An 18,023-nucleotide genomic window follows, 5' to 3' on the forward strand; every position below is an offset into this window, starting at 1 on the left:
AGTCCACCTGGCCGTGCTGCAGCTCCAGTTTCAACTGTTCTGCCTGTGATTATTATTATTTGACCGTGCTGGTCATTTATGAACATTTGAACATCTTGGCCATGTTCTGTTATAATCTCCACCCGACCCGGCACAGCTAGAAGAGGACTGGCCACCCCACATAGCCTGGTTCCTCTCTAGGTTTCTTCCTAGGTTTTGACCTTTCTAGGGAGTTTTTCCTAGCCACCGTGCTTCTACACCTGCATTGCTTGCTGTTTGGGGTTTTCGGCTGGGTTTCTGTACAGCACTTTGAGATATCAGCTGATGTACGAAGGGATATATAAATCAATTTGATTTGATTTGATTTGAAAGACCCAGCCACGTTTCATCTTCAATGCCCTTGCTGATGGAAGGAGGTTTTCACTCAAAATCTCACGATACATGGCCCCATTCATTCTTTCCTTTACACAGATCCGTCGTCCTGGTCCCTTTGCAGAAAAACAGCCCCAAAGCATGATGTTTTCACCCCCATGCTTCACAGTGGGTATGGTGTTCTTTGAATGCAACTCAGCATTCTTTGTCCTCCAAACACGACGAGTTGAGTTTTTATCAAAAAGTTATATCTGTTATATCGGTTTCATCTGACCATATGACATTCTCCCAATCTTCTTCTGGATCATCCAAATGCTCTCTAGCAAACTTCAGACGGGCCTGGACATGTACTGGCTTAAGCAGGGGGACACATCTGGCACTGCAGGATTTGAGTCGCTGGCGGCGTAGTGTGTTACTGATGGTAGGCTTTGTTACTTTGGTCCCAGCTCTCTGCAGGTCATTCACTAGGTCCCCCCGTGTGGTTCTGGAATTTTTGCTCACTGTTCTTGTGATTATTTTGACCCCACAGGGTGAGATCTTGCGTGGAGCCCCAGATCGAGGGAGATTATCAGAGGTCTTGTATGTCTTCCATTTCCTAATAATTGCTCCCACAGTTGATTTCTTCAAACCAAGCTGCTTACCTATTGCAGATTCAGTCTTCCCAGCCTGGTGCAGGTCTACAATTTTGTTTCTGGTGTCCTTTGACAGCTCTTTGGTCTTGGCCATAGTGGAGTTTGGAGTGTGACTGTTTGAGGTTGTGGACAGGTGTCTTTTATACTGATAACAAGTTCAAACAGGTGCCATTAATACAGGTAACGGGTGGAGGACAGAGGAGCCTCTTAAAGATGAAGTTACAGGTCTGTGAGAGCCATAAATCTTGCTTGTTTGTAGGTGACCAAATACTTATTTTCCACCATAATTTGCAAATAAATTCATAAAAAATCCTACAATGTGATTTTCTGGATTTTTTTTCCTCATTTTGTCTGTCATAGTTGAAGTGTACCTATGATGAAAATTACAGGCCTCTCTCTCTCTCTCTGGGAGAACTTGCACAATTGGTGGCTGACTAAATACCTTTTTGCCCCACTGTGTGTGTGTGTGTATGTGTGTATATATATATATATATATATATATATATATATATATATGTATATATACACACATATATATATATATGTATATATACACACACACACACACACACATACACACAGTACAAGTCAAAAGTTTGGACACACCTGCTCATTCAAGGATTTTTCTTTATTTTTACTATTTTCTACATTGTAGTGAAGACATGAAAACAATGAAATAACACATACAGAATAATTTAGTAACCAAAAAAAGTGTTAGACAAATCAAAATACATTCTTAAAAGTAGCCACCCTTTGCCTTGACAGCTTTGCACACTCTTGGCATTCTCTCAACCAGCTTCATGAGGTAGTCGCCTGGAATGCATTTCAATTAAGGTGTGCCTCGTTAAAAGATAATTTGTGGAATTACTTTCGTTCTTAATGCATTTGAGCCAATCAGTTGTGTTGTGACAAGGTAGGGGCGGTATACAGAAGATAGCCCTATTTGGTAAAAGACCAAGTCCATATTATGTCAAGAACAGCTCAAATAAGCAAAGAGAAATGACAGTCCATCATTACTTTAAAACACCTCTACAGGAGGTGAACAGAAATGTAATGGTTCATTGAATCAAACTTTGCAAGTACACTGCTGACATCTAGTGGCCAAAATCTAAATTGCACCTATCCTGGAATAGTACATTATGGCCTTTCTCTTGCGTTTCAAAGATTATGAGAAAAAAAACAAAATAAAGATGTTTTTTCCTTTCTATTATCTTTTACCAGATCTAATGTTTTATATCCTCCTACATTAATTTCACATTTCCACAAACTTCAGTGTTTCCATTCAAATGGTATCAAGAATATGGGTGTGTCATATTTCACTTTTTTTTTTTTTAAAGGGTCCGATCCTTAATAGGTACTTTAAAACATGAAGGTCAGTCAATACGGAAAACTTCAAGCGCTATGATGAAACTGGCTCTCATTTAGACCGCCACATGAAAGGAATAACCAGAGTTACCTCTGCTGCAGAGGTTCATTAGAGTTACAAGCCTCAGAAATTGCAGACCGCATAAATGCTTCAGAGTAACAAACACATCTCAACATCAACTGTTCCGAGGTGACGGCATGAAATCATGGTCAAATTGCTGCAAAGAAACTACTACTAAAGGACACCAATAAGAAGAAGAGACTTGCTTTGGCCAAGAAACACCAGCAATGGACATTAGACCGGTGGAAATCTGTCCTTTGGTCTGACGGGTGCAAATTTGAGATTTCTGGTTCCAACCGCCGTGTCTTTGTGAGACGCAGAATAGGTGGCTACCACAGAATTCTGCAGCGATACGCCATCCCATCTGGTTTACACTTAGTGGGACTATCAATTGTTTTTCAACAGGACAATGACCCAAAACACACCTCCAGGCTGTGTAAGGGGTATTTGACCAATGAGAGTGATTGAGTTCTGCATCGAATGACCTGGCCTCCACAATCACCCAACCTCAACCCAATTGAGATGGTATAGGATGAGTTGGACCACAGAGTGAAGGAAAAGCAGCCAACAAGTGCTCAGCATATGTGGAAACTCTTTCTCAAGACTGTTGGAAAAGCATTCCAGGTGAAGCTGATTGAGAGAATGCCAAGTGTCCAAAGCTGTCATCAAGGTAAAGGGTGGCTACTTTGAAGAAACTAAAATATATTTAGATTTGTTAAACACTTGTTTGACTACTACGCAATTCCATGTGTTATTTCATAGTTTTCATGTCTTCACTATGTGGATAGCCTGGGGTACACTCAGACATCAATTATAAACAAAGCATGTTTGTTTAGTGAGTCTTCCAGATCAGAGGAAGACCAGGGATAAGTGCGTGAATAGGACCATTTTCCTGTCTAGCTAAGCATTCGAAATGTAACGAGTACTTTTAGGTGTCAGGGGAAATGTATGGAGTAAAAAGTACATAATTTTCTTTGGGAATGTAGTAAAGTAAAAGTAAAAGCAGTAAAAAATATAAATAGTAAAGTACAGATACCTCCAAAAACGACTTAAGTACTTTACACCACTGCAGTTGGCTACTAAATAAACTTTCCAGTGGTAAAGTGACTCACCCAATGATGAAGATGACTCCACAGGCTACTCACGGGTGATGGCCCGATGCACTCATAGGAGGCAATATCTCAAGATGAGCTACTTCGAAAAACAGTACTGCTGGTCTCTCAAAAAGGGAGTTTAGGGAAAAAAAAGTATACTGGTTCCAAAGAATGTGTTTTCTTTTCAGCAGTCGTTATTTGCATTCCAAACTATTGTATTTGGAAAAGGTGCATTGAAGCTGTTCTGGTAGCTCGTGGTGGCCCAACAACCTATTAATAAGACACTTTATGTTGATATTTCCTTTTATTCTGGCAGTTACCTATGTGCTTGTGATATAACTGTTTTTTTTTTTTAAAGAAACTATTGATCCTTTGTGGCAAAATGATGCTCTCTGGTGTATTTTGAACATTGAGAGCAGCCTCCTGTGGTAAAAAAAAATAAAGCTGATGAATGTTTTTCTCTGCCTCTCTGGCCCCCTACGGGCTTGGTGGGCCATTAAGCCAGGCCTTCTCAGAGATACAGTTGAAGTCTGAAGTTTACGTACACTTTAGCCAAATACATTTAAACTCAGTTTTCCACAATTCCTGACAGTTAATCCTAGTACAAATTCCCTGTTTTAGGTCAGTTAGGATCACCACTTTATTTTAAGAATGTGAAATGACAGAATAATAGTGGAGAGAATTATTTATTTCAGCTTTCATTTATTTCATCACATTCCCAGTGGGTCAGAAGTTTACATACACTCAATTAGTATTTGGTAGCATTACCTTTAAATTGTTTAACTTGGGTCAAACCTTTCAGGTAGCCTTCCACAAGCTTCCCACAATAAGTTGGGTGAATTTTGGCCCATTCCTCCTGACAGAGCTGGTGTAACGGAGTCAGATTTGTAGGCCTCCTTGCGCGCACATGCTTTTTGAGTTCTGCCCACAAATTTTCTATGGGATTGAGGTCAGGGCTTTGTGATGACCACTCCAATACCTTGACTTTGTTGTCCTTAAGCCATTTGCCACATCTTTGGAAGTATGCTTGGGGGTCATTGTCCATTTGGAAGACCCATTTGCAACCAAGATTTCCTGACTGATGTCTTGAGATTTTACTTCAATATAGCCACATAATTTCACTTCCTCGTGATGCCATATATTTTGTGAAGTGCACCAGTCACTCCTGCAGCAAAGCACCCCTACAACATGATATTGCCACACCCATGCTTCACGGTTGGGATGGTGCGTTCGGCTTGCAAACCTCCCCCTTTTTTCTCCAAACATAACAATGGTCATTATCGTCAAACAGTTCTATTTTTGTTTCATCAGACCATCAGGACATTTCTCCAAAAAGTACGATCTTTGTCCCCATGTGCAGTTGCAAACCGTAGTCTGCCTTTTTTATGGCGGTTTTGGAGCAGTGGCTTCTTCCTTGATGAGCGGCCTTTCAGGTTGTGTTAATATAGGACTCGTTTTATTGTGGATATAGATACTTTTGTACCTGTTTCCTCCAGTATCTTCACAAGGTCCTTTGCTGTTGTTCTGGGATTGATTTGCACTTTTCGCACCAAAGTACGTTCATCTCTAGGAGACAGAACGCATCTCCTTCCTGAGTGGTATGACGGCTGCGTGGTCCCATGGTGTTTATACTTGCGTACTATTGTTTGCACATCAAAGAAGCACTGAGCTTGAAGGTAGACCTTGAAATAAAGCCACAGGTACACCTCCAATTGACTCAAATGATGTCAATTAACCTATCAGAAGCTTCTAAAGCCATGACATCATTTTCTGGAATGTTCTAAGCTGTTTAAAGGCATAGTCAACTTAGTGTATGTAAACTTTTGACCCAATGGAATTATGATACAGTGAATTATAAGTGAAATAACACATCTGTAAACAGTTGTTGGAAAAATGACTTGTGTCATGCACAACGTAGATGTCCTAACCGACTTGCCAAAACTATAGTTTCTTAACAAGAAATTTGTGGAGTGGTTGAAAAATGAGTTTTAATGACTCCAACTTAAATGTATGTAAACTTCCGACTTCAACTGTACATCTCATCCCATCCTCATTTCTTGTGCTGACAACAATAAATAATTAAGTACTCAAGAATGAATTTACTTGATGGATGCAACTCAGACATACATTACTCAGAAGTGACCTGATCGATATCCCACTGGGCACAAACTGCTTAAATCAACATTGTTTCAATGTAATTTGTTAACATATTGTGAAGTGGAATCTATGTGGAAAAAACATAGCATTTCTTTCGAGTGTAACATTTCAACCACAGGATTTCAACAGAGAAACCTTGAATAAAATCTGTTGAATTTGTACCTTTGAAAACAACAACAGATCTTCAATGTAATATCCACTATAAGAAAAAAACAATAGGCTGGACAGCACCTCCTACAGTACTAGAGTTGATCAGTCTACAGATTTTATGTTTTTTATTCTAGATAACATTTTCTTTTGAAAAATGGACCGAAAATGTCTTTAGTATTTTACAAATAGAAAGATGAAAAAGTAATTTATCTACTCTGGACAAGTCCAGTCCTGGAATGTCTTAAAGTGATACTTTGGGATTTTATCTACAGTACTTCACCAGAGTCAGATGAACTCGTGGATATCATGAAGGAAGTTGCTAACTACCTTCAAACTGCCCGCAGAGACATAAAAATGGTATCCACAAGTTCATCTGACTCTGAGGAAGTACTGTAGATAAAAAGGCCTCATTGCCAAAATAAAGTATCTCTTTAACAAAATGAAAAATAAATATTTAGGCCTACTTCATCCGGTGTCCAGAAAAATGGATTTGCGCAACATGCAAATATGTAACTATACTTTATCAATCATATATCATCAATGAGGCTATTTAGGCCTGTATAGCATTTGGGAAGTGATCAAGAGCTATTATTTAAATTCAGCCCAGGATTCAACTAAAAATAGACAATCTCCACAATTACTATAATAATCTGCACAGAATCTCAAATGGCATTGATGACTTGCACCATGTACTTTAATGTAATCAACTGGAATTCAGGTCATATGGTTGGGCTATTAAATGAAGCACAATGATAACACATTAAGTTGTTTTATAAATAAACTATTTTAGCTTTGTTGTGCTTTTAAATTGTTAAAAAGGTGACAAATAAACTAAACTAAATAAATTTGGTTGTGCTTTTAGATGGGAATTCAAACTTTTGGCTGTCTTTTTCAAAATGGTTTGAAAGCTCATTGATCAACATATCTAGCAAATACCCAATTCTCCATGTTGAAATGACAAAGTGGGCCCAGTGGGATGTGATCCCAAGTGCCTGGACAACATGGCAACAGATGTTGTTCATGTGACATGTTAAGATCAGTGTGTGAATCGAGTCCGAGGGTGGTCCGAGGGTGTTTTGGGGGAGGGGGCAATGGATGAAATGGGGTTGCTGGGAAACAAAATTCCAGAAACGTTCCCCAAATTCCCAGCTTTTTCAGCAATCCCGATTGGAAGATTACCGGGAACAGTTGGAGGATTTCCTACCTGCTTATTCCCTCCTGATTCCAGAAATATTCCAACAGGAATTTATGGAAAACCAGGTAATTTTGGGAAAGAATTTTACACCCCTAGTCAGAGGTCAGCTGTGTGGTGAGGTCAGAGGGTCTGGTGGGTGTGGGTGTGGGTGTGGGTGCGGGGGCAGTGGGGGTCGTTGAAGTGGTACGGCTCATGGCGGTGCTGGGGGTGGTTGCAAAGGGAGGGGTGTTCGATGCCCTCTGTAGCCAGCTCCTCCTGCTTGTGAAGGCCTTCCAGCTTGACCAACAGCTCGCCGATGAAGGTCTGGCAGGGAGGGACACACAGTAGCATCATATAGCTAATGTTTTATATTTTTCCCCTTCACATTAGATACTACATAGACAGAAATAAGAGGGGAAGACTGAAAATGGAGGACTCTGAAGCCTCAACCCCAGTCACTCTAGGTTTGGTCTCTAGAACACCTGGATTTAAGCCCAGTCCTAGACTAAAAAGCATGTTCATTGGGACATTTTGGCTTAATCCGTGTCTAGGAAACCAGCACTTAGTGTTCTTCAATCTTTTGTGATATTGATTTGAAACCAACATGTGTCCAACATGTGTGTGTGTGTGTGTGTCTCAGTGGAGGCTGGTGGGAGGAGTTATAGGAGGATATGCTCATTGTAATAGCATAAAGGAACAGAGTCAATCATGTGGTTTCCATATGTTTGATGTGTTTAATACCATTCCCTCTATTCCATTCCAGGCATTACAATGAGCCCGTCCTCCTATAGCTCCTCCCACCAGCCTCCTCGTGTGTGTGTGTGTGTGTGTGTGTGTGTGTGTGTGTGTGTGTGTGTGTGTGTGTGTGTGTGTGTGTGTGCCTAAGCAAGCCACTGTGGGCCCTGTCCTTTGTCAAAAGAGGTCCTGTAGCAGGGAACAGAGGGAAAGAGAAGAGAAAGGAGAGGGAGGAGAGAAGAGCGAGAGAAGACCAGGACAGACGGCCATTGTAGGGCATGTGGCGTGACAATGGAAGGTGTCAGACACCACTGCCTCCTATTGGAGGCCAATTCAGTGTGTGTGTGTGTGTGTGTGTGTGTACAGAGACTAAATAAAAATGTATGACTTAATATGCATCATTCTTCCATATCATTATAAATGATGGTAAAACATACCTCAGTGTTGTTGCTGCATGTCTGAAGGATCTCCTGATGATGAACAGAGTTTAGAGAAGAGAAATCATTGTATCAAAATTCCAGTAGTTAAATTCTGTGGCAAAGTCAGGTTGGTCTGAGTACATGTTCAGAACAACTTTGGGTGGGCGGGGCCTACCTTTAACTTTTTCACTCGCTCCTCATTGCTAGGTAGATCTATCAGGTCATCAATGTTTACCTCGTCTGGCATGTCTTCCTCCTGCAAAACACAAACACATTAAAAACACACACGTATACTGTATATTATTAGAGTGGAAAAGCTTGTGCAAATCTCAATACATGACTTATGCAAAAGTTTGAGTTATGTCTGTATATATTAAGTTGAGCTTTGAGTCCTACTACATGTCATTTCCAAATGGAACAGTTGACAGGATTCATTCAGAGGGCTTATGGTTGGATAATAACAACACTGGCCGTGTATCCAACTGGATCAGTTGGCTGGCAAGTCAGAACCGAGCTACAGACCAATAGAAGATCAGTCTCCTCTCTCTGTCCTCTGAAGAATCACACTGCCTGCCTGGCACACATTCAACTTCTGGTGGGTTGGATTTTGAAGACAGTCCCTAAAATGATCGGACTGGTTCCCCTGTTGTTGGTGACGGTTATTGATCTACTGATCAAATGCTCAGCTGAGATCCGGCACAGGCCACCATGGTGCATTTGTCGCCCTATAGGGGTGAGTCTCCTGCTGTACACTGGTACTGTACTACAGTATACCAATGCAGTATTGTTACAAAGGGTGTATCCAAAATGGCACTCTATTCCCTACATAGTGCACTACTTTTGACCATAGGGCTCTGGTCAAAAGTAGTGCACTACATACAGACTAGGGTGTCATTTCAAATGCAGACAAGAACTGGAAGCAGTATGTGTTCCCAAACTTCCCAGGAGAGCAGAACATCTAGCTAGTGATGTCACATGGCCAGCTGCAGTATGTTTACCCCCCTCAGGGAGTATTAACCCCATCACCCATTAGCCCCACCCTTGGCCCTGGTGTACTCTCCCTTCTCTGCACACATCACGCATTAGCCCCACCCTTGGCCCTGGAGTACTCTCCCTTCTCTGCACATCTTCCTTCCTGTTTCTCATCCTTCATTCTTGTTCCATTCCCTTTTTCCAAGTGCCCATGTAAGGCAGTGAGTTAGCATTCCCCAGCCACCATGTCTCTGCAGTGGCTGAAGACTTAGGCTACATCCGGAATGGCACGTTATTCCCTAGTGCACTACCCATAGAGCCCTGGTCAAAAGTAGTGCACTATATAGGGAATAGGGTGCCATTTTCAGATGGAGCCTAAGTCCACAGTGCACCTTCAACCTTCTCCAGTCCTTTAATGGACTGTGCACTCTCATAACATCCATATTGTATACACCTTTTATATAAATCTCATAGCACACGGAAGTCTGTTTAGCCCTGTTAAGGAGGACTACACAGAAGAGTTGGTTTAGAAATGCCTCTGTAATTTCGACAGTGTGCAAGTTATTGTGTTGATATACACTACAGTATTTATTCTACATTGTTTGTGTCTCACAGGAGTGTTCATCTGTAATGTTGAGATCCATGTATCATGTACAGTGTCTTAACAGGCCTTTTCTACATGAATATCCAACTCAAAGCTTAAGCCTCTTTTTTTCTTAAAGTTAAGCCTTTTCCCCAATTCTATTGATTCAGGCAAAGGTGAAAGAGCAAAGTTCTCATTCTTAAAGGAAGGGAAACTTTCAGATAGTATTGCCTGATTAAAAAGTTAAGAACTTGCCATATACCTAAAATCTCTTTACTATCTGAAACCTACTGCCTGAGCACATGCACAACACTTTAGCCTTGTTTACACTTTGCGCTGACATGCGAGTTTTATGATCTGATCGATATGATCCAATCAGTATCTGATCAAGGTATGTCACGTCTACCCATTGTATTAAAAAGTCTCTCTTACCCATCCACATTGTGACCGGATTAGCTAGTGTCTCCCTGTATGCAATTTTATTTAACAGATATTCTTTCACAATAATATGAATGTATTTATTTTAGGACAATTACTGATGCCATAATTTAATGGTGCTACCTGAGGCCGTTATGAGTATGAGTAAATGGTTTGACCATCCAGAGCTGTATGATATCCAGATAATGTGTGCCTGAGTACCTCCGGATGTTTTCAGGAAGATCTAAAAATACTAATAATAATTTATTATTAAAAACATTTATAGCACATTTCATTAGACATAATCTCAAAGCACTTGTTAAGCATAAAAGTGTGGGCACAATCGGAATGCGGAAAAGTACAAGACACAGGTTTAAACGGGGCTTTTGTGTGGCCCTTGTAATGGTCCAAGAGGGTACGACGGCACTTACCTTGCCCAAGTACAGCTCGTTCAAACAGTCGTCTATCCATTTCTCCACGTCTAGTCGCCTCTGTAGCTCTTTTCTGTTGTATTTCACAGTAACTCGAGCTTGTCTCTTCTGAAGGTTGCCTCCGTGTTCCGGAGACGTTCCCAAATCTGACGAGTGGACTTCATCTGCGTGCGTCCTTCCGACCCTGTTGGCTGCCATATCTGGTCTGACTGGTTCCCAAGCTAAATGGAGTCCGACTCCCTATGTCAATCCCAGCTCGCTCAGAGCGCCCTCCGTTGTCACGTGTTGCTGACTAAACTCTGAGGGTGACTTCCAGAGATTGTGACTTCCCACCCAACACATGACAATCTGTGATTGTCTGTAAACAATCCAATGACCTAAAGTATTGTAACGACCCTGGCGCGGAAATCGACTCGTGCCGCACAAGCATGCTTTTGCGGCACAGTCGATAGCGCGCCGGACCTCGTGCTCGAAGGTTCGAGACCTGCTCCCTGCTGTTTCATTACACTGGTTTCAGGAGTGATCGAACCTTGCATCCACGACAGTGCGTGTGCTTGACCGGTGAGCGCGTTCCTGTAAAACGTAGAGTCTCAAGCTAGCGCGAGGACGCTCTTTGGAGGGAGTAGTGTAACGACACGGGTGTTTTTTGCGGCACAGTTGTTAGCGCGCCGGGGGTCCGAGACCTGCTCCCTGCTGTTTCATTACAGTATGTTGGACATCATTGAACATCTCATTCCAAAATCATGGGCATTAATATGGAGTTGGTCCCCCCCTTTGCTGCTATCACAGCCTCCACTCTTCTGGGAAGGCTTTCCACTTATGGAACGCCGTTTGGGTCTTTGCGTGTCAAAAAGATACACGTCAAATAAGCATCTTTACCAATCAGGACCTGAATATGACTTCACGTCACACAATAATTGAACGACATAATATAACACTAACGGTACCTAACTACCAACGGCGTTACCTAGCTAACGTTAGATCTGTCTGCCATTGATATTTAACTGAACTCAAGATAGCTAGCTAAAGTTAATTGTTCATAATCTAACGTGAATTATGGAATCTATAACACGGTAACTAGTTACTGCTGTACAGTAACGTTAGCTAGCGATGTTGAATGAAGATACTTTTTTTAAAGCTAGTTTGTAGCTAAAGTGCGTTAGTTAAAACTGCATCGGCTGTCTATGCATGGTTGTCTTCATAGGTCGGAGGCTCAGAGTTGGCAGTTTAGACAAGAGAACACTTTAGGGGTTGTTAACTACACACAGATAAATTGTCACTGGACCCATCGGGTCTGCGGTCTATTTTTCAGGCTAGAGACCATGTTGCGGAGCCTTCGGTGGGCAAGCGGTCATTTGATTGATGAAGAGATGGCCAGCAATCTAATTGCTGTTGCAGAGAAGTTCCTACAACAGGCAAATGACATCCAACAACGGGAACCTTACGAAGATGGCAAGTTGTTACATTTGTATCAATGTTTTTGTACAGCATGTGTGGCAAAGGCTGAGATTGTATCATTTTACTTGTCCTGTGTTAAGTCTCCGGTGTCAAGTCAATCAATGAAAAAAAAACATTTGGTTGGCCTATACTGCTGTTCCTAAATTCTATATGGTGATCTTAGTCTTTAAACCTAAAGTTTTTAGGAGTGTATTTTGTAATTATCTATTGTAATTTTTATTTCAGTATCCTAACAAATACCTTTGGAGGGAAGGCTGTATCACATCAAGGAGCAGCTTGAGTTCCTCATAGATTGTCATGACCATCAGACAAATGGCAGATGTTCTCAATGTGTCGCACTCTGTGGTCAAGCGGCGCATGAGGTAAGTTATCGTAATTGAATAAAGCAATTGCAACACGAGGGAGATCTCTAGATTTGATCACATTCCTGATTGATGTATCTTTTTGTGTTATTTTTGTTTTTAGTCATTTTCAGCTTTTCAGGTCCTACTCACTGTTGTCAGACGCTCAGCTGGATGAGAGGATCAGAGAGCTGATATCAATGAAAACAGAATGGCGTCACTATAAGAAACAAATGTATCTTGTTTTTTAGGTTGAGGATTGTTATCCATGGTGCTGTGGATGGTTACAGCAGACGTGTTGTGTTTCTGAAGGCCTCTGACAACAACAGGATTGCCACAGTCATGGAGTCATTCGAAGCAGCAATCACCAGCTACGGAGTACCATTCCGGGTGAGATGTTATCGGGTGGTGAAAACAACCTTATCTGTGCCTTTATGGAGCAGTTCAGGGGTGGTGAGAGGGGAAGTGCCCTCAGAGGAAGTAGCACTCACAACCAGAGGATAGAGCGGCTGTGGGGGGGGGACATCTGGCATGGAGTCTCTAACATTTACCATGACCTGTTCACCTTCTTGGAGCAGGTCATCAACATCAACAATGAGGTGCACCTGTGGGCACTGCACTTTGTGTTCCTGCCACAGGTGAACAGAGATCTTGCTGTGTTTGCCAGTCAGTGGAACCACCATGGGCTGAGGACTGAACAACGGCAGTCACCTCTGCAGTTGTTCATCTTGGGTTCCCTGGCAATGCAGATGGCCAATCTGACAGCAGTAAGGGATTTGTTCGCCCCAAATTCAACCACCACCTCAGCTCCCCCAACCACTGGCGCCACAGCTCTTTATTGGTCGGAATGGGTGATTGTGCCACAAATCCAATTCACCATCAGCAACACACAGATGGAACTGTTGCGGACAATAATTCCATTGGAAGGCCCCAGAGGCAGCCTGGGAGTTGACAATCTACAGAGGGTTATGGCAGTTATACTTTCAGCGCCACTCGTTCCTACTCCAACCTGACTTTCTACATACACCCCTGATACTCCCCTACTGGGATGAGGGATTGGACGCTATATCTTCAGCGCCACTCGTTCCTTTGAATCAGTTAATTTTTATAAAAGTATTATAAAATGTATAATAGTAACATTCCCCCTCTTTCACACACTGTATGATTTGGTCTCTAGAAAGGTACGATAGACATTTTCTACTCTAAACGGATGGGGACCAGAGTTTAGACACAGGTGGCCTTAACAAAAGTTAAGTACCTCCCCATTCCAGTACAATTCTGTTTGGCCATATTTGGAGAGAGTCAGGTACTGTTAAGATATATGGTTATTGTATTTTGCTCTATGGCGCTTTAGCACAGCATTCCATCTGCTGACACAATATTTGTCTTCCACTCAGTACAACACTACCCAGGAGAGGCCTACTGCAAGCACTGGATTGGAGCCTTCAGAGCGTGCCTGCTGTGGGAAGACAACAAAACAACCGAATGGACATTAAAACAACTTAACATTTTTGTAATGCCCAAATGGGACTTTTATAAATTGTTAAAATAAATCAGTGTTGAGAACGCCCTTTAGTTTAAAAAATAAACGATGAAGATAGTGGTTCGCCCCGTTACATTTTATATAATTGTGATTAACAGCAACCTATTACAGTTAGTAACATAACATTGTTGACACATTGTGACAGCTCAAATGACGTGGTTGAAGATGGACTAGTGCAGGGCTCCTAACCTTGTTCCTGGAGAGCTACTGTCTTGTAGGTTCACTCCGACCCTAATCTAGTGCACCTGATTTTAATAATTACCTGCTTAATAAGTTAATGAGGGTAGCTCTCCTGGAACAGGGTTGGATTGAAAACCTACAGGAGGGTAGCTCTCCAGGAACAGGGTTGGAGAGCCCTGATGTAAACCTACAGTAGCTCTCCAGGAACAGGGTTGGATTGAAAACCTACAGGAGGGTAGCTCTCCAGGTACAGGGTTGGAGAGCCTAGGACTAATGGATCTAGTTCTTGGATCAATGCATTTGAAATTCGATAAGTCACTACGAAGGTGCAGTTCCCAGAAGTGGAGCTGTCACTTAATGCAGTGGATGGGAAGCCTTATTTCATGTAGTTCTAATTAAATGATAATGGCTGAAGTTAATTTGTTCTTAATGAAGGACATCAAATGATCAGATTTGGATGAGTTGGCTGCAATATGGCAGCAGTACTTCAGTCAACATCAGCAAAGGATATTGGTTATTAGTGAAGTGTCAGTAAAGTGTTTTTTTAAAAACTAGATCTTTTTGAAGAAGGCTGTAACGTAATAAAATGTGGAAAAAGTCAAGGGGTCTGAATACATTCCGAATGCACTGTACAAACAAAACAGATGTAAGTAGATAAATGCTTAAATGTTGATGTGCAGTTACATTTTCCAACACTCAATTGCTACTGTAATTTAGTGCTACTAAATACAATTATGTATCGTAAAAATGTTTTTATGCAACACCGAAATGTGGGGAATTCACAATACCGGAGGTCATGAATTCCCTAAAGGTATTGAAGGTGCTATGAAGAGGGAGCCTTAGTGTCACAGCATACGTGTTTGCCTCTGGGAACTTTTTCTTCTTCTGCTGCCCAGCGAGATGCCCTCGCGCTGTGTGGCGGAATTCGATGGTCGGGGTGTCCTCAAACTCCAGGGGTGGCACCACCGGTTGCCCCAGTAGCAAACTCCAACACCATCGCCACTGTTAGAGGAGGACATTCTCTGTCTGAGGAGTACACAGTAAAACATTTAAAATACATATTTAAATCACAATTTACTATTTTACCTTGCACCTCAGCCAGCCAGTTGAACCAGTGGCAGATGGTGTCGTTCTCCAAACACCGCCGGTTGCCGCCAGGTATGGAATAGGTTACTTTAAACAGGTCCCTGGCAGTGGGAGGCTTTATGGAGTCCACAAAAAGTGCTCGGAGGCTGTCCGGGTGGTTCCCCAATGCTTCGAGTAACCCAAGAGAGTTGAGACAGTATTTGAACGTGTTATGGTTTAGAGACGGTATGTATATTTAAAATAAGTGTTAAGGACAATATAGTGATGTGTATTGATTTAGGGGGGGGACTGATTAAAAATACTTATGTTAGAGGAGGTAATGACAAGTACTTCACAGATTTATGACAGAGTTGACTTACTGCTCCAAGGCCACCTGCATGCTCAACATTCCCCCAAATGTAGAGGCCTTTAAGACAGACAGGAGGAGGGAGGCTAGTTCCCCTACAAAAAAAGGATTGCTGCCAAGACAATGGAGGACAGAGATGGTGTGGTTGAATTGGTGGCTCAACAATTTGTTGAGCCATAGGATACTTTGATCTACCTCACAGGATACTCTAAAGATACTGAGATATGGAAACATTATTTAAATCTAATAAAAACGTATCCTAATATAAAACAGGGAAATAGTCCATGATCTTTAAATCAGTAAAATAACCTACAATAAGTCTATGTTTAATCACAAGATAGATTCACACCTAGCTCACTTACAAAGCTCGCACTGTGTCCTCATGTACTACATGGATATAGGGAAAATGTACATATCCTGTTCAGCTGCCGGATGGTAGGGTCAGCGATCAGGCAAACCCTCAGTTATCAACCAGCTTCTCCCGGTTTGCCGCCTTTGGACTCCAGCATTATTCCGTCTCCTGAACGTTTGAAATCTGACATGTGAAAACGTTATACAAGTTACAATAATGACACTCGGCATCATCGATGCCGCCCATACTCGCGCACCCCACGGTAGCTGTTGCAATCATTAGCTCGCTAACGTTACTAGGTAGTTGTGCCGGTTAAATGTTGACTTTTGCCAGGTATTACCTAACATACCAGAATTAATCCTACCTTTACAACCACCCCAGGAGGATCGGGTGGTTCAAAGGTGGTTGCACATGGCTGGCAAAATTTAAAAAGCAGTCTCGTGTTTTCAAGGTTCGACATGACTTAGTCTTTTGTTGGTGATGATGAATGTTTTTCATATAGTGATTGGCCAATATTTGCATATAGTTTACATAGTGTTATTTAACGTGTATCTTTTTGACATGCAAAGACCCAAACGGCATTCCATATCCACTAGATGTTGGAACATTGCTCTGGGGACTTGCTTCCATTCAGCCATGAGCATTAGTGAGGCAATGATTTTTGACGATTAGGCCTGGTTTGCAATCAGCGTTCCAATTCATCCCAAAGGTGTTTGATGGGGTTGTTCGATTGTGCAGGACAGTTATGTTCTTCCACACCGATCTCAACAAACAATTTCTGTATGGACCTCGCTTTGTGCACAGGGGCATTGTCATGCTGAAACAGTAAAGGGCCTTCCCCAAACTGTTGCCACAAAGTTGGAAGCACAGAATTGTCCAGAATGTCATTGTAGGCTGTAGCGTTAAGATTTCCCTCAGACCTAACCCGAGCCATGAAAAACAGCCCCACCAAACTTTTTAGTTAACACTATGCATTGGGCCAGGTAGCAATTTCCTGGCATCTACCAAACCCAGATTTGTCCGCCGCACTGCCAGATAGTGAAGCTTGATTTGTATTTATTATGGATCCCCATTAGCTGCTGACAAAGCAGCAGCTACTCTTCTTGGGGTCCAGCGAAATTAAGGCAGTTTAAATAATTTTTAAAACATTACCATACATTCACAGATTTCACAACACTCTGTGTGCCCTCAGGCCCCTACTCTACCACTACCACATATCTACAGTACTAAATCCATGTGTCTGTTATCGTGTGTGTGTGCCAATGTTTGTGTTGCTTCACAGTCCCCGTTGTTCTATAAGGTTTCTTTATCTGTTTTTTTAAATACAATTTTACTGCTTCCGTCAGTTACTTGATGTGGAATAGAGTTCCATGTAGCCATGGCTCTATGTAGTACTGTGTGCCTCCCATAGTCGGTTCTGGACTTGGGGACTGTGAAGGGGCCTCTTGTGGCATGTCTTGTGGGGTATGTATGTGTGTCCGAGCTGTGTGCCAGTAGTTTAGACAGACAGCTCGGTGCATTTAACATGTCAATACCTCTCATAAATAAAATAAGTGATGAAGTAAATCTCTCCTCCACTTTCAGCCATGCATATTATTAATATTAGCTCTCTGTGTACATCCAAGGACCAGCTGTGCTACCCTGTTCTGAGCCAATTGCAATTTTCCTTAGTCCTTTATTGTGGCACCTGACCACACGACTGAACAGTAGTCAAGGTGTGACAAAACTAGGGCCTGTAGGACCTGCCTTGTTGATAGATAGTGCTGTTAAGAAGGCAGAGCATCGCTTTATTATAGACAGACTTCTCCCCATCTTAGCTACCACTGCATCAATATGTTTTGACAATCTAGGGTTACTCCAAGCAGTTGAGTCATCTCAACTTGCTCAATTTCCACATGATTTATTACAAGATTTAGTTGAGGTTTAGGGTTTAGTGAGTGTTTTGTTCCAAATACAATGCTTTTAGTTTTAAAAAAATATTTAGGGATAACTTATTCCTTGCCACCCACTCTGAAACAAACTGCAGCTCTTTGTTGAGTGTTGCAGTCATTTCAGTCGCTGTAGTAGCTGGCGTGTATAGTGTTGAGTCATCCGCATACATAGACACTCTGGCTTTACTCAAAGTCAGTGGCATGTCGTTAGTAAAAATTTAAAAATACAAGGGACCTAAACAGCT

The 18,023-nt window shown here is 41.9% G+C and overlaps 1 protein-coding gene and 1 long non-coding RNA gene across 2 annotated transcripts; one reads left to right on the top strand and one right to left on the bottom strand.

Moving 5' to 3' along the window:
• Positions 1-5,587: 5,587 nt before the first annotated feature.
• LOC112228414 (protein phosphatase 1 regulatory subunit 14A) lies at positions 5,588-10,895 on the bottom strand. Its single transcript, XM_024393715.2, has 4 exons — positions 10,542-10,895; positions 8,314-8,394; positions 8,157-8,189; positions 5,588-7,308 (listed from the first exon to the last, which is right to left on the bottom strand). Exons 1-4 carry the CDS (start codon positions 10,737-10,739, stop codon positions 7,126-7,128), a joined length of 495 nt encoding a protein of 164 aa, XP_024249483.1. The 5' UTR covers positions 10,740-10,895; the 3' UTR covers positions 5,588-7,125.
• A 1,334-nt stretch (positions 10,896-12,229) lies between these two features.
• LOC121841397 lies at positions 12,230-14,629 on the top strand. Its single transcript, XR_006080412.1, has 3 exons — positions 12,230-12,361; positions 12,592-12,730; positions 13,518-14,629. It is a non-coding gene; the product is annotated as an uncharacterized LOC121841397 (long non-coding RNA).
• The last annotated feature ends 3,394 nt before the right edge of the window (positions 14,630-18,023 follow it).

Source organism: Oncorhynchus tshawytscha, linkage group LG30, assembly GCF_018296145.1.
Source record: "Oncorhynchus tshawytscha isolate Ot180627B linkage group LG30, Otsh_v2.0, whole genome shotgun sequence".
Lineage (NCBI taxonomy): Eukaryota > Metazoa > Chordata > Actinopteri > Salmoniformes > Salmonidae > Oncorhynchus > Oncorhynchus tshawytscha.

What these genes read in the sequence shown, in the direction of transcription:
- LOC112228414 (XM_024393715.2), bottom strand. Translation starts at nt 10,739, where the DNA reads ATGGCAGCCAACAGGGTCGGAAGGACGCACGCAGATGAAGTCCACTCG. An exon ending in ACGAGCTGTACTTGGGCAAG is followed by an intron (nt 8,395 to 10,541) that starts GTAAGTGCCGTC and finishes TGTGTTTTGCAG; the next exon opens with GAGGAAGACATGCCAGACGA. An exon ending in AGCGAGTGAAAAAGTTAAAG is followed by an intron (nt 8,190 to 8,313) that starts GTAGGCCCCGCC and finishes GTTCATCATCAG; the next exon opens with GAGATCCTTCAGACATGCAG.